This window comes from Ambystoma mexicanum, chromosome 6q, assembly GCF_040938575.1.
Source record: "Ambystoma mexicanum isolate Mex_15411 chromosome 6q, UKY_AmexF1_1, whole genome shotgun sequence".
In the NCBI taxonomy this organism is placed as follows: domain Eukaryota; kingdom Metazoa; phylum Chordata; class Amphibia; order Caudata; family Ambystomatidae; genus Ambystoma; species Ambystoma mexicanum.
In genome coordinates this window covers 31662612-31689226 of record NC_090937.1, presented here as the reverse complement: position 1 = coordinate 31689226, position 26615 = coordinate 31662612, and the positions used below count along the sequence as shown (strand labels likewise).

Here is a 26615-nt window from a genome sequence, read left to right as displayed (position 1 = left end):
AAGGGGAAAGAGGGGCAGATGGAGAGCTACAAGAAAGCTGTGGAGAGTTGAGTAATAAATATAAGGGGGTGGGAGCTGGAAGAAGGCGGCTGATGAAAGCCACTCAAGAGCAGAACATAACCAGGAAGTCAGTGAAGGATCTGGATAGATCCTCAGACTTCAAAGAATACTAGCGAGTTGGGAGATGGGTCCCATAATGCAAGCCAAAGCAAACCGTAAAAATATTATTGGGAGCAAGCATATGCTTATTGGGAAACAGTTCATTTTCCCAGGATAGTTTTGAAGAGGATCATTTTAAAGACTTGAATGGGCACTATGAGCTGTGAAAAGAAGTATAATTGGCGAGGCCGTGGATAATCAATAAGGGTGTGAGAATTGATGCATAATGGGAAATGTAGTTCACTGCAACAAGAGATTGATGGCACAAGTTGAAAGACTTAATCATTAAAAGCATGGAAAACGATCCTTCTCTGTGTCGTGTATTTTAGTTTAAGAGGAATCCTTCTTACCTCTCAGACATTATTGAAGAGAATTCTAACGAAGAACAAAGCGTGACTGCGTTATGGAAATTAAGTCTTAGCAATTCCACGAAACTGTCATTGATTTTAATTCTCCCCAAGAGTAAAATGTGATAACTCAAAATGATGCATGATGGGAAACAACGTTTGGTTGCTTTGACAACCGCCACTCGCCAAGACGCGGAAATACATCTCTTGTATCAGCAGTAAGGAATTGACACTTTGCACATACTGGCAAGTTTGACGCCCGACCCAGAGCACTCGTACAGGTTTCCAAGACAACGCTGATACAAAGCTGACTTTACGCCTATTATAACGCATGCAATACTACTTTAAGATCCCAATCTGCTTTTGGAAAAAAATCGCACTGGCTAGCTCCAGCCATTTCGGCGTGCCAGAAGGAATGGTCTTTGTGGATGGCAGCATAAACAGGCCTAGCTAACATCTCAGTGCCCCATCAGGCTTGTATCCATTTCGTGCAAACACCAGATCTCAAACCTTAGTGTCTTTGGCACGGATAAGCTCCCCCTCCCCTTGCTACAGGAGGTTGCTGTATTCTGTTTGGTACTGAGGAAGGAGGTACATGGATTTTCAGCCACTGAACCGTAAAGCCCACTTTGAAGCACATGTGGCACATAGGAATGAGGCTCTCCAGTTATTGAACATATTTGTTCTACGTAGACCCCTGGTTTATGATTAGGTTCTCACTGGCCTATTAGTGGTCTCCCTTTATAACTAGTTAGACAGCAATGATTGAGACATTAACAAATAAGTGACAGACCTAGAATCCATTGTTTTTCTTTACTTATAACACACTCCCAGTCGCTCCCCTCCCTTTTTTTCTCTATTTAATAAGTACCAATCATATCAACATGTATATATGATATGCTCTATTAGATGTGTGCATTATTTTTCTTGTTCTTAAATGTCTGATCTATATGTTTATTTTCTGAAAAGATTAGAAAGTGTCTTTATTTTTGTAAAATAAAATACAATACCTGGAAGTTACAGGATTAAAAAAAAACTATTAATTGTGATCTGTTGAATATTTAAGAAAATTTGGAGTCAGTTTTCCCCTAACACTAGGGCAATACTAAGCAAAGTGTTAAGTGTCCCTGCCTCCACTACATTTGAATAGTGTAATGAATAGATTTCTGATGATTTAAATATTTTCTGGCGGAGCATTTTTCTTTGTATTGTGTTACACTCAAGAGACATTGTTATTGTCCCTGCGTCTTACTGAGACAAGAGGCTAAATCAATAAAGGCTGATACTGTGGAAGAATATGCCTCAAGTGACATCAACATTCAAGGTAGACTTTGGACGGCTGTAAACTCCTGGATCTCAAGGAGATGGAGTTATTGATAAACATCATGTTCTACTTGATGAAAATCATTCTATTTTTACAGTTACTGAGTCCTGAAATGATCATTGGCAGATAATCATAACCGAGGTTAAGTTATGGGCGGTGATCTATTATTCCAAGCAGCCTATATGGGTGTGTCATTCACTTGGCATATAGCTGCTCTTAAAAGTATGTGGTAGAGCAACCTTAAAATATAGTTAAACTGTGCATTTAGGAATTATGGTCACGTTTGCCTGATTTAAGTCTACACACAGTATTACTTATATGCAGATTTTCTCCTTTCCCAGTTTGTGAGCCCATTTCATCACCCTCCAGTGAAACAAGTTGTGTCTTGGCAGTTAATGAGCCAGCCAACTGCTTATTATTTTCACCTATGGCTTTCTGATAGCACCTGGTGGGAACCTATCAGGTTTAAGTTACAGTTTCTCTTAAAAAGTTTCCTTGGTGTTGCATTTTCTTTTAACAACATTTTTTTAGCTAGAGCCGTTCAGAACTTCAGACACTGCAGGAGTTCTCTCTTCATGCCTGATATTGTGTATTGGCATCTAGTATGCCTTTTCCCTCTGTGATCAGACAGCATGACACTTGCTCTGGAACTGTAAATGGATAAACACCCTTGATGGGTTTTCCAGGGGAGACAGGGATTTGGGCATCATTAAGAGTTTTGTGGATTTATCAGTGATCAATACGCCAAACTCAGATACTGTTACGACTGCTCTTTTTGGCGGTAAATCTGCTAATATTGTGAATGGCAGCATTAGTCCCCATTCATGGATGCCTTAAGACTCATTAGGGATTTGGCGAAATTGTCACCTACAGGAATTCCTTTTTTCTAGCAAAGTGGATGGGAAAACCTACAGCAAAGTGCCAGAGGATTTTGCTCCACTTTACCTCCTAACTTAGACTCTGGTGGTGTGGTAAATCTGTTACCACCGCTTTTCTGCCATTTCTTCATGCACCATTGGACTCGTATGTAGGCCCTTTGTCATGTAGGGCGAGAGACCCACTGCCATGGATAACAATTTGTGGTTAAGTCACAGGGGGACTCCAGCCAATGCATGTTTGCGATACTATCAAGTCATAATGGGCAATTGATTTGCTCGAAATTTGGCCTTCAGTATTAGGTAGGGGCCGTGGAACTGGGGGGGTGGGGAGAGTATTGCTGTGTGTTGTTTCACCTGGCACCATCTAGGTCACTCTATATCTTAGTTCTTGAAAAATATATATTGTCAATATATATTTCCTAATTCATTCTTTTTCATTCTCATGGTAACAACAAAAGCAAGGCATTTTAGCCATCCAAAACCATAGCAGTGCTCCTTATTTGGTGGCGGAGCAGTGCTTTAAGGAATGTGCTCCAGGTGACCACTAAAACCTCCACCTGCTTCTTCTTTGATCTTCGAGAATGAGGGTATCTCTTGAGTATGCGACTTATTTAAATCTTTGGCACAGGCTGGTCGTGTCAGTCTTTGATTGCACAATCCATCTCTTATCCAGTATCATGGCCAAGTCTAAAAACTTAAATAGTTGTTTCCTTTTTTTCCCCCCACTTGTTACTTGGGCTACTACTGAAGACACTTGTGTTGTGCAACACTTTGCACAACACAAGTGTCTTCAGTTGTGTTCCAGTTATCTGAATCATGGCAGAAGAGGCTAGAAACAAAACAGTTTGAAAGGTGAGCCTGTCAATACCATATTGATCAGATGTGCCCGATCAGATGTACATCCCTACCAACCCCTTCAGATTCAGCTATTCATCTCCTGTAGTGTTCTCAGTGTTTATCATTGCAATTATTGAAGGTGTATTGACTGTATTTCAACCTGGCCTTTCCCCATACCTTTCCAGCATTATAGTGATCACTTTCTCTATCGGGCTGCCTCCCATTTATGCAAGATTCTTCATATATCCAGCTTAGGTGCTGCAACTAGGGCTTTGCATGTACTGACAAATGCCTTTCCTCCCTTGCTTAGATCTGACATGGCTTTTATAATTACCAGTATTGTTGCCCAGCTGTCTTAAATAGTTTATGCTATTCTGCCTTGTTGTAAAAACTGTATTAGCTGGTATATTTTACTTGCTCCTTATTTTACCAAACCCTTAAATTACATTTGGACCCAACAAGTACCTCCTCCACGCACAGTAACCTTTGTTTACAAATTCATATTCTGTCCTGTTCCGATGAATAATAATTGGGTACTCTCTAAGGACCCTCGAGCTGAATGTCATTTTTGAAGTCTTAAATCCATCATTTTCTTCACCCTCCTTGTGACACATTTGTCACCATTCATCATATAGCAGCAGATTAGCTTAGTGTAGACCCAATGCATATGCAAGGGAATTGAAACCTTTATCCAAGTGAATTGGTGTACCTCAAATTTCAGCGCAGGCTGAAGCATTCTCTCTCGATGCAGACCACCTTGAATTGAATTTCGCTAACCTTAAGGATGACTTTGAATATGGTAGCTGAGCAGGGAGAATATGGCGAGACGTTTAATATGAGACGGTGGAATGCAGAGGGGATAGATGGCACATCCACCTTCTAACTGAACAAAATAGGTCTTTGAAACTAATGAGTAATAGTGCATGGTCCAGCCATACCGTGGAACAAGGTTGATGGAAATTTGTAACAGAAGGGGAAGATATTGACTAAGAGTATAAGAGTTACCACAGGTGAGTAGGCCTTTCCTCTTTTTATTATGGTGGACAGCCCTTTGGTGAATCTCACATATGTGCCTAAAACACATTTTTATAATGGTGGGTTCTGCCTTTGATGTGAAAGCAGAAGATGGTTTTGTAATCTGTTAGTTGAGTGACCTGTTTGATGATGAGGAATTGTGCTAGAAAAATTCAATATTCTACTGATAAATCTGAATGTTAACTTTAATGGTGCACGATTTATGGAGCATTCTAGATTCGGACATCCTAATTTGAAATATATCCATTATGCCGTTGGGGAGACCTTTCATAGAAATTACCAGTTGAGAGTTGTCCTGTTTTTACATTCTTTGAGTATTATTTATATTTTTTTATACTAGTTTAAACACATGTTGATAATAGTTTGATTATGTTTTGGATAGTAATGGGAAGTACCTTTTTCACTCTGTTAGGCACGCCTATCATTCTGTTGCATCTTCCTCTGTCCATACACCTAAAAATCCCCCTGATGCGAAGCCTCACAGTGGATCTTCATCTACCCAGAGTTCGGAGAATGTCATCATCCACCCAGGGGCGATGCTTGCAATGCTGGACCTACTGGCCTCTGTCGACTCCCCTGTACAGCCAGAGGTAAGGAATGGGAGAGAAGCTGTGTGCTATTGCATCTTCACCAGACTTAAAGCAGGTTCTGTGACAACACTCTGCTTCTGTCTGAGTCAACAAGGGTGGCATGTTTGGCCATGGAACCCCTTATTTTAACCCATTGCAAAGGAAAGTGCTTGCTGCCTGCGGCTCAATAAATCCTTGTATCTTAACATAACTGGACACGCAGATAGCATTTTCATCTTTGTGGTTGCGAACAAATTTAGTAAGGGCCACTTGCTTTTAGAAGTGCAATATGTTATAAGTGCATCCTCTGGAAGTAGGATCGTAGGGCACTGTCGTAGGGTGCAGATTAAGAATAAGCTTTCTGCCTACAGACTCTTCAAAGACCTGATGGTGATGTAGAGCAGGATGTGTGGAAGCTATTTCCAGATAGTTTGGGTGGATGTATAATTGGATTGTGCCGTCTCTCCACAAGTGCAAAGGCCTGTACCATTTTTTTGTCACTCTCTAGTGCAAGAATGTCATTTTCAGTCATTTGAAGGGTTTCCTCAATCTCAATGACCTACAATTGTCACTAGGGACCTGCTGTCTAGGGTCGATGGAGCTGGATTGGGAATTGGGGATTGAGGGGCGAGGGCGGTTACAAGAATTAAGATAATGCTATAATAGCATCACACCAAGTTTATAAAATAGTAAATGGAAGTATTGCCCTCAATTAGGCTTGTTTAATTTGTAGGCTTCCACGGCTAAAATGAGCAATTGCATATTTAGGTTTTGTCTCCAGTGTTGGGTTCCCTATTGGTTGCCACAAAAGCAGTTGGATGACTGCTGTTATTTGTCCTATGTTGCACTTGGCAGAGTAGCTGTATAGTAGGAGTTCCAAATGCAATGTCCATTTCCTTCAAAATGTATCTTGCATTGCCTAATGATGAGAAAAACCTCTGGGAAATGTGAGAAACCAGAGGGTATTCTCACTCCAACTCCCCTTGGATCCTCTGTGCAGCTGGCCAGGGAAAGGCCATCGCTCTTGGATCCTGACCCTGGGGGGTGGAGAAGTGAGGGAGGATCACATGGGTCGAGGGTCCTTGAGGATTGTGACTGGGGGGCCCTTGGAGGAAACATGTTAACCCCTTTCCCTATTGACAATTGACCTAACCCTCCCCGACCTTTATGGGCTATTATAAGCAGTATCAAGTAATTTTAGCAAATCTTTTGTTAGAGGCATTTTACCGAAACATTTTTACTGAAAAACCATTGAATTTGGGACAGTGAGACCCCCTCCCCCAACCAAATAAAAAAAAAATCAAAGCATTTGATATTTTTTCGGTAAAAATGTTTTGGTAAAAAATGTCTCTGCTAAAAGGTTTTTGATAAAATCACAAAGAACCATTACAAGCCAGTCCCCTCTTCCCCCCCCACATGTCACTTGACAGTACTGATACGAGGAAGACGAGACTGAGAATAATGAACACCACACACTCTCACCACTTTAGTGCTGGGACGTGGAAGATGCCTATAGAGAGTTACAAGGGTCATGCATGCCCCTTTAATTATGGTCAGGCAAGTCTCATTGGAGATCCTCACCTGCTGCCTGTCGGGGGGGCTGCAGGTGTTTACAAAAAGACCAGCGCCGCAGAGAGAAGACCAGCTGGGAGATCTGTTTGTGAGAAATCAACAGGGGACCCTGCTACATAGTAGGCAGCCGTGGTGGGACCGGACGAGGAGCCAGGACGCCGGCAACCTTCCCAGGAGGCTTACACAGCCCGTAACCAGGGGGCCATTTAAGTGAAGCCTGGGGACCTCAGTGGCCCATGCTCGGCAGCAGGAGCTGCGGGCAAGCACCAAGAAGGAGGGACGCTGTCCGCGTCCAGCAAGTGCCACCTTGGGAGCCGGTGTGCAGAGGAAGGCACGTGGTGGCAATCTGAGTGCGAGAATAGATGACGCCACAAACCGGTGAGTGTCAGAGGAAGACGCATGAATTCCGGGCCGCTCCTGCAATATTATTGAATGCTGAACTATATTGAACTTTACAAATTACTCAAAATAATGTCCATCGAATACCAAACTAAATGGAACTGTAAGAATTACACAAAACAAGGCTCCTTAAATGCCGAAATAAATGGAACTTTGAAAATTGAGCAAAACACCACTGATTGAATACCGAACTAAGTTGAACTTTAAAAAACCAAATAAATCTAATGCTTATGGAATACAGAAGCTAATTGGACTTTAAATACAGTGAAACCAATGCATTTTGCAAACTGCACAAAAGGGAACTTTATAATTAAGCGGCGTGAATCTTTAGTGAACACTAAATAGAGTAGAATCCTGAGATTAAGGATTCTAAAGTGAAGAACCCAAACGCCCAAGTGAAAAGCAGGTACAGCAGAGAGCACAAGGCTGACAAAGAGACATAAGAAGGTGGGTGTGACTAAAACACCCTCAACTGAACTTTTATGAATAACTGCAGAGCGGCAAGGCCTAAAAGTCTGATAGGATGTGTAACAAGTAATGGCAAAGCCAAGAGGCTGCAAAGAACAAGCCAGAAGATTAAAAGTCATCACATCAAAGGCAAGAAGCCTAGAGTCTGGGATCCTGATAGCGAGAGCTGTAATGGGTGGACCATATGGTCTGACAACTGCACCTAGATCAGTGAGCCCTATACATTGTGAACTCATTGCTATAGTGAAGATAAAGTCTTGGGGAAGTGAACCCTGAGACTTGAGTTACATTTCATGGTCTTGGGAACAACGACTCAAGCGCATTTGTTTTCTGTGAACCATGGTGCTGCAAACTTGAGAAGGGAACCCAGTGAATTGGTTTTGAACTATTTTGAACTATATTACCGTGAACTAGAGAATGGTAATCTTCAGACTTTTTCATGGTACTTTGTTATACTTTGGGAAGGGGAGCTGAGTGAAAGCTGAGAGCTGGAAGAGGCTCAGAACTTTGAGATGAACACTATTTCTTTTGATTCTGACATGCATACACATCGGTTAGCTTTAGTTGTGAGGGAAAGCATAGGTTTTGGACACAGAGACTTTTGAGTTGAATTCTTTGACTCAGACTTTTCTTAGTTTAATTCAGGTAGGGAAATTCCATCTTGGAATTGGGCAAGGTAGGCATTCTACCATCCTGGCATTTGATTTTTATAAATTATTTGCATTGTAAATCTGCTGTTTGTGTCTTGCTTCATGATGCCTTCACAGAAAAGATTAATCAACATTTTTAGCTAGTGCCTTTTCATAAGAAAAATGTATATCCGTCTCAAGGGCAAGATGAATTTCTATGGCTGGAGGAATGCCTTAAAACTTAATATAAGGCAATTACCTTCAGATCAGTAGAGCTAAAATAAAGCTGAACTGTTAGGCTGTAACACAGCTCTTTAAATCAATTTCTTGCTTTCACTACCCGGATCAATACATGTGGGACCAATTGCTTGTTTGAATTCTTAGAACTGAAAGAAATATACCCCCCGCCCCCAGACCCACTCACCCTGGCTCCTCCTTAAACATGGGATCATGTTTGGGGCAGTGCTATTGAGTTCAGGTTGAGCCATTTAAACATTGTATGCAGGACCTTAAACTTATCTAATCAACAAATTGCAAACACAACTCAGAAAGTAAATTAGTCTTCGGGTATGATGTTTAATTCCTCCTTGGCTGGGCTTGCTGAAATCTTGATTTGAATATATATATACACAAATACAACGCCACCTAGTAGCCATCGCTGGAAGTTCACCTCGAGTTCTGAGCCACAACAGCAAGGCATTGTGGGTATGCGAATGAGCTCAAATGCAAACCTTTTTCTCCAGGAAATTGTCTTTGTCTAAGAGGGAAGTGCTACTTTATACATAGCTTAATCACAGTGGCTCAGAACTGGAGGTGAACTGCAGCGATGGCTACTAGGTGGCATTGTGGAATGTGTGACTTGGCTCAAATGGACTTTCCTACTTTCACATTTCAGGTGAAAGGTTTTTTTTTTCAAACCTTTTTAAACCCATCATAACTTTCTTGGTGTTGTGTGTGTGTGTGTGTGTGTGTGTGTGTGTGTGTGTGTGTGTGTATATATATATATAATATATATATATATATATATATATATATCTGAGGCTTGTGGAATATGCTTAGATCACATGCTGTGCATAGGCCGACATCTAGTGGAAGTTGCAGAGTATTTACAGTTTGTTTTTCGAAACGCGAAAATGGGCGTCGACACAGGGCGTGCCAGTAATACTATCCCTAGTGTGACGTCCACTGTACCCATGATCCCTCATGCGTGTAGGACCCTCAGATTGTTTTTTTCTGCCATACTGGTCGGAAGCATTCAGCGGAGTTCCCTGGCATTAGCCATACTTTGAAAAATATTGTTATATTTCCCTCCTTTTTTCTCCACCCCAACGTCGAGCCACCGAAATTCGACACTCGATGCCGAACCAGAGAAGAAGGCGACCGTCGAGAGCTTCACGACGGAGTGGGCCTAGGAAGGCCTCGGCCCTACAAGTAGGGAGAGTGGGGGGTGGACATACTCTACACTCTTATATATTTCTTATATATATTCCTACACTTACCAGCCCGCTGCCTCAAGGTGCGTATGGAGGCTACCCCTTGCCAATTTTGCCCAAAGTGCAACCGCAAGTATCCTTGGGTTGACAGACACGCCACGTGCAATCTCTGCTTGCCAAGGGATCACTCCGAGGCAAATTGCAGAGCGTGTAGTAGGTTCAAACCTAAAACACTAAAAAGACCGTTCCACCAAGCGTTGGGCCCACCACGCCAGGCGTCAAGAGGCCATGGCCGCGGAGGGTGCCTTCAGCGACGGCAGCAACGCCGTACTTTCGGACGGCGAGGGCAACACAGCATTGAAAGACAGCCAGGTGCAGGTCCTCGACCTCGGAAGGTCGTCCGGCAGGGCGGCTATGGGGAAGACCCCCGGCGACATAAGCACAACCCACAGCACTTCCAAACACACGAAGTCCCACCAAGACTCGACGCGCACGTCGAGCTCTCGGAAAGAGGCACATAGGGAACGGTCCGAATCGGCGTCCTCTGGGCGTTCGCGATCTAGGTCGCCGCATGACGCCAGGCAATCATCCACTATTGCCAAAAGTGCCTCGCTCCCCAAGGTAACCGAGGTTCGATCGCCGGAAGACGAAACCGACCTCTATCCCCAGACCGCACTCCAGGAATCAGCGTCAGTACAAGTAACGCCCATTCCCGAATCCCAACCTACACGGTCGAAGCATAGTACCACCACTACCGAAGCTCGACGTAAGGTGTCGAAAAGCTCTGAAGGCCCAAAGAAGCAGGGCAAACACTCTTCCAGCCATGGGGAGGGGTGAAAACAACAGAGGAAGCAGTCTCAGCCTACTTCCACACCGCAGAAACATTCCACTCCACTCAAACAGACAGACAGGTCTCACACATCTATTATAGATGAGTCAGGGAAACTTCCCCCAGGCAGAGTCATTCCCAGTTCAAGAGAGTGGTCCAGTGAGGACATAGTCATGTCAAGAATGTCATCATTGGCAGATTTCTATTCTAAAAATCCTGAACATTTTCTCACTTATAACCCCGACGGGTCAGCACCCTCAGGCTCCAAGGATCCTATCCCCCCAAGTAAAAAGTCCCGGTTCGAAACAACAGGGTCTTCAGATCCCTTCCAGATTCACCCTTCTTCTCAGGAACAAGAAGATCCTTCCCTTTGTGAGGATACAGATTTGGGCATGTTGGAAGAACAGACTGGGACAGGCTACTATGGGGACGATGAGGAACAAGAGGAGGAAGAGGACGACCCAGAAATATACAGGGTAGATTCCCCGGTAGATGAAGAACCACCGGTTACCGACTCCCCTGTCGACAACCAGCCCCTCCTAAATGAGGTCCTATCTAGAGCAGCAAACCACTTCCACATTGACACCCAGGGTGCTCCAGAGGAAAGAGATTTTGCCGAAGAGTTGGTGGGAGAAAGGAGACCTGTTGCGCAGGCCATCCCTATCCTTCAGTCCATCCAAAGAAGAATAGACCCTTCACTGGTAAACCCCAATCTCACCAGGGCAGTCAATCCCAGGATGGAGAAGCTATTCAGGGCAGCCCAATCAGACCCACTGTATATAAGAGGGCATCTGAAACCGGACTCCCTAGTCGTTACAAACACCCGCAAGAGGGCAGGAACACCCTTGTCATCATCGGAAGCTCCTCCCGACAAGGAGAGCAAGAAAATCTATGGGTTCGGCAGAAAGGTTGCCTCCACTTCCGCCTACCAAGCTAGAATCGCCAACTCCTCCACCCTACTGGCGAGTTATAAATGCCACCAGCGGGAGGAAGTCGCGGAACTCATAGATTCCGCCCCAGAGCCCCTAAAGAGCCAATTGGCACGAGTCTCAGCTGAAGGAAGAGCCGTATCAAAGGCAACCTTTGATGTCGCCGATAATGCCGGTAGATTGATAGCAGAAGGTACTGTTATCAAGAGACACGCTTGGTTACGCAGTCTGGATTCAAGGCCAAATCACAAGCATCATTGTTAGACAAAACGGTGGAGCCAGATCTATTGTTCGGTAAGGCGGTCGAGGGCGCGCTGAAAAATGCCAAGGACGAGTATGAAACACTCAAGTCCCTAGGTCAACTAACCACCAAACCCCCTAATCAAAGGGGTAATGGCAATTTTCGCCGCACACGTGGACAAAATTCAAACTATTCACAGGGCCAGGGTATGTAGTGGAACAATAACCAACAGTCTACCCAAGGTTATAGTAGAGGGAATAAGAGAGGACGGGGTAAAGGTTGAGGCAGCCCCAGTAGAGGCGGCCGCACGCCTCCACCAAAAACAGTGACGCTCCGTTCAGGGTCCCTGCTCAAGCATCCCCAGTAGGAGGACGCATTTCCAACTTCACCCAAGCTTGGGAAGGGATCACATCAGACAGATGGGTGCTCTCCACAGTGTCCGCAGGATACTGCATAGAACTCTTAGAGCGTCCCCGAAACTACCCTCCACGACAAAGAACACATTCTCTAGACCACCAAAGAATCCTCCTCAAGGAGATCATCAATCTGCTAGCAAAGGACGCAATCGAACTCGTCCCGGGACACCAGGTAAACAAGGGTATTTATTCAACTTACTTCCTTGTACCAAAGAAAGATTTTACAATGCGCCCAGTATTAGACTTACGGCCTGCAAACAAATATGTCAAGCCCCAAAAGTTTCGCATGGCTACTCTCCAAGAGGTAATCCCCCTCCTAAAAAAGGGGGACTACATGGCAACATTGGACATGAAAGATGCCTATTTTCATATTTCCATGTTCCCAGCGCACAGAAAGTACTTGCGCTTCAAGGTGGACAGTCGGCACTACCAGTTCAACTGCCCTTCGGAATAGCCTCGGCTCCAAGGGTATTCACCAAGGTACTGGCGGTGGCGGCAGCACACCTATGCAGGGAGGCAATCCCGGTGTACCCTTACCTGGACGACTGGCTCATCATGGGGGAAACCCCAGCAATTTGCAGAACGAACATTCAAAGAACAATCAACCTCCTCTTCAAATTGGGTTTCTCAATAAACGAGAAAAAGTCAAGTCTGGTGCCAAGCACCTCCAAACAGTTCCTAGGAGCTATCCTAGACACACAAGAGGGGTTGAACTTTCCATCAGAGGAGAGAATTCGGAATATATTACTGCAAATTCCTCAATATCAGGCCGGTCGTCAGATAACGGGACGCAAAGCAATGCGTTTGCTAGGCATGATGGCGTCATGTATTTACCTGCTCCCCCACGCGCGCCTGCGCATGCGTCCCATGCAGGAATGGTTGGCGAAACAGTGGTCTCAGGCAAGTGGTCAGTGGGACGATCAAGTGGTCGTTTCGCCAACACTGGTACAAAGCCTTCACTGGTGGACAAGAGAAAATCTGTCCAAGGGGAAACCCTTTTACGATCCTGAGATACAGGCGGTAGTCACAACCGATGCATGCCTGACAGGGTGGGGAGCTCACCTCCTCCACCACACAGCTCAGGGTCTCTGGTCTCACTCAGTGGCCAAGAATCACATCAACCTGCTAGAGCTTCTGGCAGTATTCAGAGCGCTTCAAGCGTTCGAACCCTGCCTGCTGAATCTGTCAGTGCAGATCCGGACGGACAGCACTACAGCCATGTTTTACATAAACAAGCAGGGAGGGACTCGTTCGCCAAATCTGTCCAAACTTGCCCAGAAAATTTGGACATGGGCACTCAAACGGAACATCTTCCTGTCATCGCAACATGTTCCAGGGGATCTCAATTCTCTAGCAGATGCACTAAGCAGAGATCCCCTCCCAGAGGAGCACGAATGGTGTCTACACAGAGAAATCGTAGAAGATCTCTTCTCTCAGTGGGGTTCCCCCACCATAGACCTATTCGCCACAAGCGAAAACAGACAATGCCCAAGATTCGCGTCCAGATTCCCACAACCAGGATCCCAGGGGAACGCCCTGTGGATGAACTGGTCAGGAATGTTTGCATATGCTTTTCCACCAACTCCTCATCAGGAAGGTGGTGAACAAGATGAACAGGGAATCGATGACGCTCGTCCTAGTTGCTCCCATGTGGGCGAGACAACCGTGGTTCCCACACTTACGCAGACTAGCGACGTGCGACCCCATCAAACTCCCGGGCTGGTACAACCTACTGTCCCAGCATCAAGGTCAAACAGTACATCCTCTACCCAGCTCAATGAACCTAGCAGCATGGCTCCTGAGGTCATTGAGTTTGGACATCTAAATTTACCTCAAAGATGTATGGACATCCTAAATGAATCTAGGAAGCCTAACACGAGGCACTGCTACTTTGACAAGTGGAAGAGATTCGTTATCTGGTGCCAGAATAGACAAATCAACCCAGTTGATTGCACTCCTTCAACTATTGTTACATACATGCTCCACCTGCTGGATGCAGGACTGGTTTTTAACTCACTGAAGGTGCATCTGGCAGCTCTGTCAGCATACACCACCTCCCATAACAAAGTGTTGTGGTAGAAAGTTCCAGTGGTTAAAGCCTTCATGGAAGGAGTAAAGAGACTTCACCCTCCTATTTCAAACCCACCACCAGGGTGGGACCTTAATGTGGTGCTAGCTAAACTCATGGGACCCCCATTCGAACCCATGCATAAAAGCAGTCTCAAACACCTGACTTATAAAACAGCCTTCTTAGTAGCTATTACATCCATGAGAAGGGTTAGTGAAATTCAGGCTCTGTCAGTACAGGATCCTTTCTTTACAGTTCACAAGGATAAACTGGTTTTGCGTACACACCCTAGGTTTTCACCTAAGTTTATTTCCAAATTCCACGTGAACCAGTCCATCGAGCTTCCGGCTTTCTTCCAAAACCCACAAAGCTCGGCTGAGGTGAAACTACACACCCTAGATGTGCGTAGGGCGGTCCTCTACTATGTAAACAAGACCAGACCGCTAAGGAAAACAGACCAACTGTTTGTCTCCGTAGCTACAGGCAGAGAGGGGGATCGCGTCTCTAAAGTGGCCATCTCTAAGTGGATTATTAATTGTATCCAGCTGTGTTTCTCCCTTTCTGAAAGAACTCTGCCTTTCACGCCAAGAGCCCACTCTACAAGAGGCATTGGGGCCACTCTGGCTTTCATTGCAAATGTACCCCTTGACACCATTTGCAAAGCAGCTACTTTGAGCTCTAGTCACACTTTTACTCAGCACTACTGCATTGACACACATTCCAAGACAGATACACAAGTGGGACAAGCGGTTCTAAGACATTTATTTGCTCATGACCCTTCTCACATCCCACCTCCTTCTTCAGGTACTGCTCGCTAATCTATGCACAGCATGTGATCTAAGCAGATTCCACAAGCCTCAGAAGGGATACATTACTCACCGTAATCGTATTTCTGATGCTTGTATCTGCTTAGATTCACATGCGACCCACCCTTCCTCCCCTCTGAGAGAAGGCGCATGGATGCTTTTAGTCTTACCTTTCTTTCTATCTGCTTGGATTATCTGTACTCACGCTACTCCATGTCAGAAAAAATACAATCTTGAGGGTCCTACACGCGTGAGGGATCATGGGTACAGTGGACGTCACACTAGGGATAGTATTACTGGCACGCCCTGTGTAGACGCCCATTTTCGAGTTTCGAAAAACAAACTGTAATACTCCGCAACTTCCACTAGATGTCGGCCTATGCACAGCATGTGAATTTAAGCAGATACAAGCATCAGAAATACGATTCCGGTGAGTAATGTATCCCATATATATTTTTGTTTTATCTTCTACTTATCATGATAGCACTCTGAAATAGGTGGTTTTCTTTTTACACCTTTCAAGCAGGTACACTACATTTTTGTTGTTGTTGTGATCCAGGTTGTCAAGACCTTAGATGCTGTACCTTCAGATCTCTTGGCATTTTAATCAGTTGACTTCTTAATGCAGAAACTGAAAGGGTACATTTCAGTGTGCTAGTACATAGTCTCTGGTGGAATATCAAATTTGTTTTGTGCTTTTATTTCCTAGGTGCATTTTGTGTGCCACTTTTTACTAAAATGTCCCCCTACATCCTTTGGGGGAATATGCATGTTCCCTTTGTGGTATGCCAGAATTGGGAGAGGGACATGTGGCATTTTGGGTATATTAGTTCTTTATTTGAACACAAAAAACCCAAGCTGACACTGTTTCTTGGCCCTAGAAAGGAGTCTTGAAGGAGTCTTAAAGAGTGCTTGTCAGGCTGTCCTACAAAATCCTGTTCCTACCACTATAAGCTGAAAAGAGGCTAACTTTAACTTTGCCCAAACATAAGATTGGTGGCTGGTTTCTGACCCCACTGCGATGTCTATATGTCTAAAAGGGGCTTCTTGCCACATTACACAGTTCAACTAAAGACACGAAATGTCTCGTCAACCTTCCCCTCCTCTATTTGATATCTGTCTTTGTTTAGTCTCTCTCTCTCTGGGTTGCCAGGCACTTTGTCTCCCTCATGGGTCGTCTTCCACCCTTGGGAACCCCATGGCTCATAAGTCCACACCAGGTACTCACCTTGGGCGCCCCACTAGGGAATCCTGTGGTTTTGTCTCCACTCTGCTACCTCCTGGTTTTTAGCCGTCTCTGGTCTCACCAGACTTGGGGAGGGGGGGGACGGGGGGGGGCCTGGATCCCTCTCGCCCTGCCTTGGGGGCCTGGATCCCTCTCGCCCTGCCTTGGGGGCCTGGATCCCTCTCGCCCTGCCTTGGGGGCCTGGTTCCCTCTCGCCCTGCCTCGGGAACCTGGTTCCCTCTCGCCCTGCCTCGGAGGCCTGGTTCCCTCTCGCCCTGCCTCGGGGGCCTGGTTTCCTGTCACCCTTCCTCTGGGGGCCTGATTGCCCACCCCTAGTTCCCGAGAGCAACTGTGTACCTTGTCTCCGTGTGATGGTGCTCCAGGCAGCCGTTCACATAGACAGGCATGGTGTCTCCCTTCCGACTTCCCCCAGGTGTTTTCCGTGTCTGATGGAGCTGGTGCTCCCTTCCCGCTGTCTTCCTAAGGCATTCTCCACTGCTGGAGACATTCGTGGTCTGGGCTTCTCTGGTCCTGGCCCCAGCAGCATTGCTAAGCCTTCTGTGGGCTTGGCCGCGGATCAATCTGCAGTGTTTACTTCTCTCTGCCAGACCTTGCAGGAGAAGGTTGCTCTTCCTCTACGGCTACATGGGCATCTCCTCCTCAGGTTCAACGCTGAATGGGTCTTTATCTGACTTATCTCACATTCTCCATTCTGAGTTGAGGACAGTGCCTGAGAAGGGTCAAAGACCACATCGGTCATTATTTTAGGAAGTTGCAGGTTATTGTTATACAGTTGAACTCCAATGTAACTTCACTCAGTTGTTCGTTATTTTGGTATATGCAACGGATTGGGCTAAACATAATATCGATCCCTTGTGAGGCACGTTTCATTAGTGGGGGCAAGGCTGTCATGTGGGGTGCCAAATTAGCAACTGCCTGAATGTCATATGAAGGGGGGAGTGTCTTCATTTTCTTTCAGAAGCTGTAACGCTTACCTTATGACTCTGCGGGGACACCACTTCTGGGATGTGACCTTCTTCTTAGGGTGCGTGGACTCTACTTCCTAATGCGTGACTAAGCTCCTTCCTGCACTAGGAATCTAAGAAGAAAACACAAGTACACTAGTTAGGATAATCTTCCTATTTTAACATGGGAGGATTCTAATCTTTCTCTTAATTTTCCCTCATTTAACCTGGCTACTGTACCTTAATATGTTATTTGGTTAGCTCTCCATCCTGCGTCTGTGCAGGGGCGCTAGTTCTGTAGACTGGTGATGGAGTGGACAAAACCTCACTGAGCAGATAGAGCTAAAGGAACTCAGGAAGGAATTAATGTTTTTTCTGTAGCGCTAAAAGGGAAAACTTAATCTAATATTCTTGCAAAGGTCGGAAGAAAAGAAAAGGTCCAACTAACAAGGAACAATTGGCATAAAATTAAAGGGGTTAAATGAATCCTTGTTCCCAAATAAAGGCGGCACTATAGAGTGTATGCAACCCTCGACGTGTAACTTGCAACGTAACTTAAACACAATGAAATGGAGAGAGGGTGTTTCTAGTCATGCATGCCAACTAGAGCTAGACACATGTATATCCTGTACTTTTCTTTTTCTTTAAAACATGTGAGAAAGATGTAGTGGGCGATGCGAATGAACACAGCAACTCACTCACTAAAATGCGTGCTTAAGGGTAACACAACCAACTATACTTCGGTAAACTTCACCGAACAACGTATGACTGAGGAGAGAAACAGTGCGTGCTTGCCCCAACACACGCTCCTTAAAAACCAAAAATGAATTACAAAATATTTCCCTCAGGTTTCACTTCACAGAAAATTTGCTAAGTGATAGTGGAGAAGGAAACAAGAACCAGAACCAATTTGCTCGCACAACACACAGAACAGAAACATTAGCACCTAATGAGGTTTTATATTTTCTTTTCTATAGCTGAAGAAAACGGAGCTGCTTAACAAACAGAGAGCAAAGAAAATACTTGCGGTGACTGAAGGAGTGTTGGATAACGTCAGTTCAAGGTTCTGAGGAAAATAATTGCTGAAGAGAGGGAAATGAGGGAAATGGGCTTGGGCGGAAAATAAACAAGAGAGAATAAACTACAATTGAACAGGACTAGAAACTACGAACTAATTTAGGCAAGGGAATCTGTGGAAGGTCTGAGGCAGAAGCTCCGAACCGCGGTAAGCGTCACTAAAATCCTCGACGCAAAGCGCAGAACGAAAAGGGTGAGGGGCTTAAGTATGGGAGAGAGCACAGCCACTAGACTGCACATTAGTTAAAGGGAATACATCGGGCGGCCATGTTGAAATACAATAATGTGGACACCAAAATAGCCAAAAGGTGATATTTACTATTAACTCATGAATTTACCTTGTTGCATCTGAATAAGTTGGAAAACCTCTTTGGGGGAAACCCAGGGATCCTGACAGAAGCGCATTATGGGGGAAGCTGCCCAGATGTTGGCACTTAACAGAAGGCTTGTTTCCTCTTGTGGTGGCCAAGATCGGGCCCTTTCCCAAGGGCCCCTCGGCATCAGTCTCAGTTTGCAGCAAATAATGGGAGAAGACACAGACTGATAGTAAACCAAGCTTCTTGTATTAGATAGCAAATACACAGCATACAGAGACATTATCAGTGGAGAAGCTGGAAAATATAGAAGGACACGTGTCCCGGCAGTCAGCATACAGAGCTCTCTTGGGCCCACCCCTAGGGTGCCGGTTATATAGCATATCATAGGCAGACACCCATATATTATAGCACTTTCACAATGGGGTGGTTACTTGGCACAATATTTCAGACATTTGGCAAGAACTGTCGACATCTCACTTGTGACGCAGCCCTGCAGGGACATCGTGTTGTATTATGGGTAAGCTACAATCTGTTAAGGATTTCAATCAGGCAATACACCCTGGTCTCAGCCTAGGATGCAGTGCGCAAATGAAATACTTATTTTATTGTGTCTATAGGTTCAATATTCTGAGTGGTATACCACGCATATCGCACCCCTTCTCAAAATACCCCCAGGTCACGATGGACCAGGAATCAGGCTGGTTGGTAAAGGTCATATTTATTTATTTAAAATTCAAATCAAACATATGTTTTAATATATGGGGCAGCAATCACCAATGTGGTGACAATACAAATAAAGTAGGTAATGCAGTGGAATTCACTTTTAGCAACACAAATATAAAACACAGAGAAAATAACAGTTTTGGCTTGTTTGAAAGATAGTCCTTAAGTTAAGATTTCCCGCTGCAAATTTCTCAACTCACAAATAAGCAATTCTACACAGATGTAAGCGAGCAGGATTTGAATACAACCTTCCCTTCCCAAACAAGAAGGCAAAGCGGTTTGGAAATCTTACACTTTTAAAATGACATTCGAAAATGGCTGAGCAAAACAATGAAAAGTGTGCAAAAGTCCTTAAATCAATATACATCTCTATGGGAGCAACACTGAAAAGATGCTAACAATTATAAGCTATAGTATGAGCAAAATTAAACACTTTGAATCTTAATGGAAGTTTGGAAATAATTGAAATTGAAAACAACACATGTAAACTTTTGCAGATATGCGAATTCCCGCCTCAGAGTTGAAATGAAGTCTCTAGCTATTAAATTGAGAAAGTTATGCAAGGTTGAATCAGAGGTGTTTTTAGAAAAATAGAGCAGGGAAAAGCAGAAAATCGGTTTTAAAGTGACAGGTTGATTTTACTTAACTAGATTAATGGCTAAGAAAAAGAGAATGCCACCCGTGAATCTCCCCAGTTACTCGGCCGCTTGTAAATACCCCATTTTCTTTATGGGAATGACTTTATGTAATCAAAATCACTAATGACTGATGTTCTAGTAAAACAAAATGAGGAGAAAATCGGCGCCAACACTCCTAATCACAGACAGGGTTGCAAGAATGATCCAGACAGTATTATAGGTTCTTAAGGTAAAGATAGGATGGTTGAGAGATTGGGATAGGACAAGGCAAGGCAAAATATGCCATGGTTTACTATGATTCCTATTAATACTTACAGTACACTTTAATTTGAGATTTTGGAATGTCAGTGGCTCTGGTCATCACACGGATCGGGTCTAAAGGACAGCAGGGCACATCTGGCGGAATTGGGTCACCAGGGCGGTCCTGATCACCTGGACTGGCACCTCGGACTGTACTGCACCTGACTGCGATGGTTACTGGAGACCGGAGATCAGTGGGATGGCGGGTATGGAGCAGGCAAGCATTAATGGTAGCAACCCAGACTGGATCAAATGCTTCCCTTAAGTTTTGGGATGGTTTCAGAATTTGGGCCTAGCTGAAAAGGAGTTCAGCAATGCAGAGGCCTTGGCTTTTCAAAGACATCTGGATCAGGAACAAAGATGGAGAATTCAGGAACATGGTGCCTTCGGAAATCAGGATGAAGTCAGGAATCGGTGTGTGTCTGTGTGTTGTGAGGTTCCCTTATTTATCATGCCACATGACATCACCAAAGTTTATGGTGGGGGGCAGACTTACTACCCACACACACAAGGCTATGATTGGGCAAGAGCACAGTTCCCGCCTTGCTATTTGCTGGTTGGATGACAGAAACGGCTGTCATGTTTTATGAGATGATCTGGAAACCTCCCATAGCTATTGGGATCAAAATCTAACTTTCCCACAAATATATATTTGTGATTATGCCCTCTAAGAAAATCAGATACATAAATTACATATTTCGTGGGTCACATTCCAATCCAACTCCCAAGTCGGTGGGACATGGTTTAGTCTTTCTGTTGAATTTTGGCAATTTTAACCATAAAAGGTTTGGCTTAACATTTCCCAATTTTGTGCATATATGCGCGATTACCCCTAGAATATGGGGACACAATATTATATTTGCAACATTAATAGTTTCTGCGCAATTGGTCATTCTTTATAACTTCTGTTCCTTACGCAGTAAGAAATTCTACCAAGTTTTCAAATGAATAGCAGAAATTCAGATTTAGATGTATGCACTTTTCACCCTTTTTCTTATTCCTGCTGCCAAGTTAAATGCCTTGAAGTTCAGTGGCAAAATAAGCATTTTAAACCCAAAAGCCACATGTCCGTTTTTTTTCTTCCCAAGTGTGAGCAAATGGCAAATCCTTTGAAGTTGAATGAGGGGCCTCTCACTGGAGAGTAGAGCTTCCTGCCTCTCCCCTGGAAGGGTGAGTGTCCAAGCCTGCTATTGTCTTCTCCTGGGGCACAGGCAAATGTCTAATGAAGTCCCTTTGTCATGAGTAATCAAGGCCTCCCAGCAGCAATTATCCTTTCCTGCCAGCAGTGGGGGTGTCAACCTTTCTCAGCCTAAGAACAGTTTTTTTAATATAGTTGATTAACTCAGAGTAGGTTTAGCCTTTACATGTTACCTTTTAAATCTTTCATTTAAACATATAAAATTAACACAGTTTATAGGTGGATTTTTAACATTAGCAATCCTTTGACATTCTTAAAGAACTAAGCTTTTACACAAGAATATCCTTTACAACAGGCGATTTTGCTCATCATTCCTGAAAAAGCACATTCAACTTATTTCTTTAAATCCGATTTTCATCTGCAGCAAATACACATTTTAGTCAGCATTAGTTCTTCCCTTGAGTGCTGGAGTTGTTTGCAGCCTGGATACATGTATCATGCCTTTGTTTAGAGTTTCTCTCTGCATAGCTGATTCTGATACTTGTTGCAAAGTTTTAGCCACGTTTTTCCCCATGAAAAATGAAAACAAGGGTCCCTGGTTTGCTTTTTCATAGATACATTTTATAGGAGCTGTCATTCCAATGAGGCCCGGATCCTCTGAGCCACACTGGATGATCCTGGGCTTTGCTGCGCCCTTTTAATCTCTATGATTCAGTAGAAATTAATGGATCTAGCAACAAAACAGCACTTTTTATGGTTGAAAAGCTGACATTTTAAAGAGGCATTTTGGGTTTACAGCAAAGTACTCCTGCTTCTTTCCTTTGCGCCATGTTGAATGTTGCAGAGCACACTGGCACATTCTTGCAGTGATTACTCTTGTTTTACCCCACCTGAAATGGGGTTGGCAGGGCGGTGCAGCCATTTTCTGGTTATTACAAAACACAGTTTCAAGATTTTGGTGCGCACAGTAGTCAGCTCATCCATTTTGCGCTGTTTCCTTCTCCACTGCAGTAAAGTGATGTAGTGGAACACATTGGAATGGGTCAGAATATCCCACAAATAGCAGAAACCGTATGGTTCTCTCCCACAAATGGTGCTAATGCTATACTTGTAGAGAATACGCGGAAGAGAAGGTCTGCCTGTCATCTGCCACAGGACGGGTTTGGGGCATGTCCGGGTTGCTGCATGCAGAGGAAGCAGAGGGGGGGGGGGTGACATGGACGGTCTGAGGCCTAACTGTATGGGAGAGCCTAATGTAACATAGCATAACATCGTATAGTAGCATAGCATTACATAGCCTTATAATCCTGCCACATCAACCTCCCTTTTGGTCATCCCTGAGACAGGGTGCAGACCACAGGGAGCAGGATTGGTGCATAATCTCAATCAATGATACCCAGGTATATGGATGACATAAGGATAGGGTGGAGAGGCAAATGGATTGCTACTGAAAAGATGTTGTTCGAGAGACCGAGATTGCATGCCTAAAAGGTCCTAATTAAAAAGATTCAGCTTATTCGGTGTAGGACATTTGACCTAACACATCCATCATTTCTGTTCATTGGAGATGTCTCTCTGTAATTTAAAACGGCTCTATTTCAAGTGGCAGCAGTCTGGCCTCAGTGGGCAAGTGAGACACCTGTCTATCACAGCATGACATAAGCCAGCGAATAAGGAAAGCTATCATTGTGAAGGCTGCAATTATAACAACAATTATTAAAATACCATGTAGAATGGAAGAGCCCAGTAAACCAAAATGGTTTGAAAGCAGTGAAAGCCATAAGAGCGTGTGGAACAAATGCGGTCGGTCTCTTGGGAGCTAATGTATTGGTGTAGCTCGGGTAGAAGAATCCCTGGGGAAAGGGGTGGGTCATATTTGGGACCAGAAGAGTCATTGATCAGGAGGTCCTAACACCATTCTGCATGCTTGAACGGGACAGGGATCAAGGAAATCCCCCTCACTGTTGTACATAGGAATGTGGGAGCATATATAGCAATCAGAGGCATCCCTTAGGTCAGTGTAGGCCCAAGAAAAGTTGAGGACGGTGTTGTTGTCCGGGTGTGGGATGGGGGATGTAGGATGAGGCAGAACAAATACCATGGTAATGAACAGCAACATGGTGCAAATACATCACATTTACTAATGCAATAGCAGCACTATTTCTTGCTTTAGCGGTCCAATCCTACAGAGATTGGGGATTTATGCCCAAAAGTTCCAAAGAGTGTCAGTCGTTACAGGACCCGGTAGACGGGAGAGACGCTGATGCAAAAGTTCTGGATCCCTGCCAGGATGACGATGACGGAATCATAGAGCTGGAAGAAATCTGCTGCAGCGCTGGGCACACTCAGCTGGCCTCCAAAACCCCCTTTGGCTGGATGACTTATGCACATACACTCCAGGTGCACAGCGTTATTGTGGCTGCATGGTGACAAAAACCTTTGAGAGCGATGGGCCACCCACAGGAGACAAGGGTAGAAAACATTTGGGAGCAATGGTTCACCTGCTAATGTCAGGTGAGATGGTGGCTGCATTCCACAAATTGTACCTTGGAACAGTTAGCAGAACTTCGTTGTCGAGGAGGGCTGGATGCAGTTTCCCTGGGGCTTTCGCTGCCGGGACCCCAGTGGACAGCTCAAGAGGGGTGTCATTCTCCTGTACCCCTGCAGATTGCAGCTTTGCTGTGTCTTTGGTGATGGCAGGCAACGGGTTGTCTTTGTCCTGGACTGCTTGCTGTTTTCTGTCGTCCGGTGGAGGTGCTGTTTTCACACACTGGCTTGCGTGGACTCCAGTGTGGGTTGACAGCAGGATCTGGAAAGGACCTTTCCAGCGAGGATGCAGGGATGATTTTCGCTGATGCCTTTTCAGGACTACCCTGTCCCCAGGTCAGGCGGTCGAGGCAGAGCCTCTTTGATTTACTGGAAGTGAGAACTGACAACGAGCATTAGTCTTTTCCAATATGACACAACCAGGTCATCATTCAGTTGCAAGTCAGAGTTCAGGGGAAGGTGGCACAGTAACTGGCATTCTCATGGGCATCTTGTGGGGTGAGAGGCCACTGTCATAGTTTATGGAAACTGCAAAGTCAGGACAGAAAGTGATGCTAGGGGGTCCTCGAATGATGGGAGAAACACCGGCACATAAACAGGAGCCTCAGGGCCATGGAGGGTGCTGTCAGAAAGACGAGTGTGGGCCTTGCACTTCACAATGGCCAACTCTGTAAGTAACCAACTCGCAGTACACCAGGCTTCAACATAGGGTGCATTGAGAATGGGGGTATCTTGTGCAGTTAGGTAACCTCTCTATTTCGAGAGGGTCCCGTAGTCGTGTGAGATACCAAAAGTGTAACGTGAATTAGTATATATAGTGGCTGTGTGTTGCGTGGCAATCACGCAAGCCTGTGTTAGCGCAACGAGTCAGCAACTTGTGCTGATAATACTGATGGGAACTGAGAAGCTTCTAACACTTCAAAGGAGGGGCAAATGGCAAAACCTGCCTGTATACTACCTGTTGAATCTCCAAGACCAGACCGTCAACAAAGAGAATTGGGTCTGCATTGGGGAGGGGGATATCCTTGAGGTCTGTTCATGCGGGTGACCGTCATCAGGTGTAAGCAAGAGGGAGGCAGGGGTGAGTGGGGTGCATCTGATGAGTGATGTTGGTGGCAGACCGGAGCAGTTTTTTTATATTTGGTGAGACGAGCAGCAGTTAAGTGTTGTGCTTTACCCCTGAGGAGGAGTGCTAATACAGAGTGTGGTACTGCTACATTTATGTGGTGTGCTAGAGCGATGTTGTCCACTTCTTTCAGGAGAAGGGCAGCAGCAGCTACCACTCTGAGACATTTGGGAAAGGCAGAGGCTACAGGGTCCAACTGTGAGCTAAATAGGCTAGAGGCCATTGTAGGTCTCTGAGTGAGTATGCCAAAGGCATACCCTTCTTTCTCATCACAGAACAGGGTGAATGATTTGGAGTAGTCAGGAAAGGCCAGGGCGGAAGCAATGGAGAGGGCAGTTTTGATCTTGGTGAAGGCTGTGGAAGCGTCAGGAGACCATGTGAGTTTGTCAGGCTCGGAGTCATGTAGCCTCTTTTGTATAGGTGCAACCTTGCAGGCATACTCAAGGATCCAGGGGTGACAAAAATTGCTCATTCCTAAAAAGGATTGCAGCTAGTTTTTAGTGTTGGGCATGTGACATTGTAAGATGCCGGACACTCGAGAGGGTGCAAGGTGCCTTTGCGCCGTGGGAAATGCCATGACTGTAGATAGGCAGAACTGCAATTTTGCTTTGTTTACTTTGTGACGTTTTGCTGCCAGGGCAATGAGGAGTACTTAGGAGTCCCTAAGGGAGACCTGAAAGGAAGGTGATGCTAACAGTAGGTCATCCATGTATTGGATCATATTGGAGCCACCCAGGAAGGTGACATCCTGTAGGTCTTCCTGCAGATTCTGGGAGAAGAGAGATGGGGAGTCCATAAAGTCCATTGGAAGGGACCTATAAGTGAGCCAACATCCCTTGTAAGTGAATACAACGAGATAGTGTGAGTCCTCGTGGATGGGGTCAGAAAAGAAGGCAGGGGCAAGATCAATGAAAGTGAAATATTGGGTTTTGGGCGGCAAGGACACAATGGTCAGGGGGTCTGGGACCACTAGATGTGATCGTATTACCGCCTTATGTTTTAAACATTAAATCTGTTTATCATTTTCGAATAAAACTGAAAACTGAACAACAAAAGGTCGCAAAGCTTGGTTACAGCATTAGTCGTCAATAGAAAATACATACGAATGCAAAGTTATCTCGGTTTGGCCAGGAGAACATTGCGGCTGGCCATACAGTGCATAATGGAGCCACGTCTGTTAACCAGGATGTTTCTCTGTTGGTGTTGACAGTTCCCACCCATTTCCCCCAGACCTTCTGGAACTTCCCAGGGCATCCCCGGGTATTATACATTTGTCTTTCCAGGGACACACATCTGTCCACCTCATTGGCCCAGCAGCCGAGGCTCATTCTGTCTGTGGAGGCCCACGTTGCAGCCGTAAGTCTCTTCCCCATCTTCTCGTGTTTGGTGAATTCCACATCCCTCCAGATTCCCAGTAACACCAATTTCAGGTCCTGCGGGACAGAGCACCCCAACACCTCAGATCTTATGGGTGCATCTTGTCCAAAAGTTCTGAATTACGTCACAGCTCCACACCATGTGGAAGAAGGTACCTTCCATTTTCCCGCATCTCAAGCAGTCCCCGTTGTTCACCAGCCCCCACAGTGCCATCGATGCGTGGGAGTAGTATGCCTGATGTAG

General features: G+C 45.0%; 1 protein-coding gene across 5 annotated transcripts in view; it reads left to right on the top strand.

Annotated features, from left to right (window-relative positions):
* WDFY3 (WD repeat and FYVE domain containing 3) overlaps positions 1–26615 on the top strand; it is a 2538776-nt gene that overhangs the window by 701441 nt on the left and 1810720 nt on the right. For all 5 annotated transcript variants that reach the window (XM_069630405.1, XM_069630406.1, XM_069630403.1 and 2 more), the window contains one exon: positions 4993–5170. In XM_069630405.1, coding sequence (XP_069486506.1) covers positions 4993–5170 — 178 coding nt within the window. The remainder of the gene's footprint in view (positions 1–4992; positions 5171–26615) is intronic.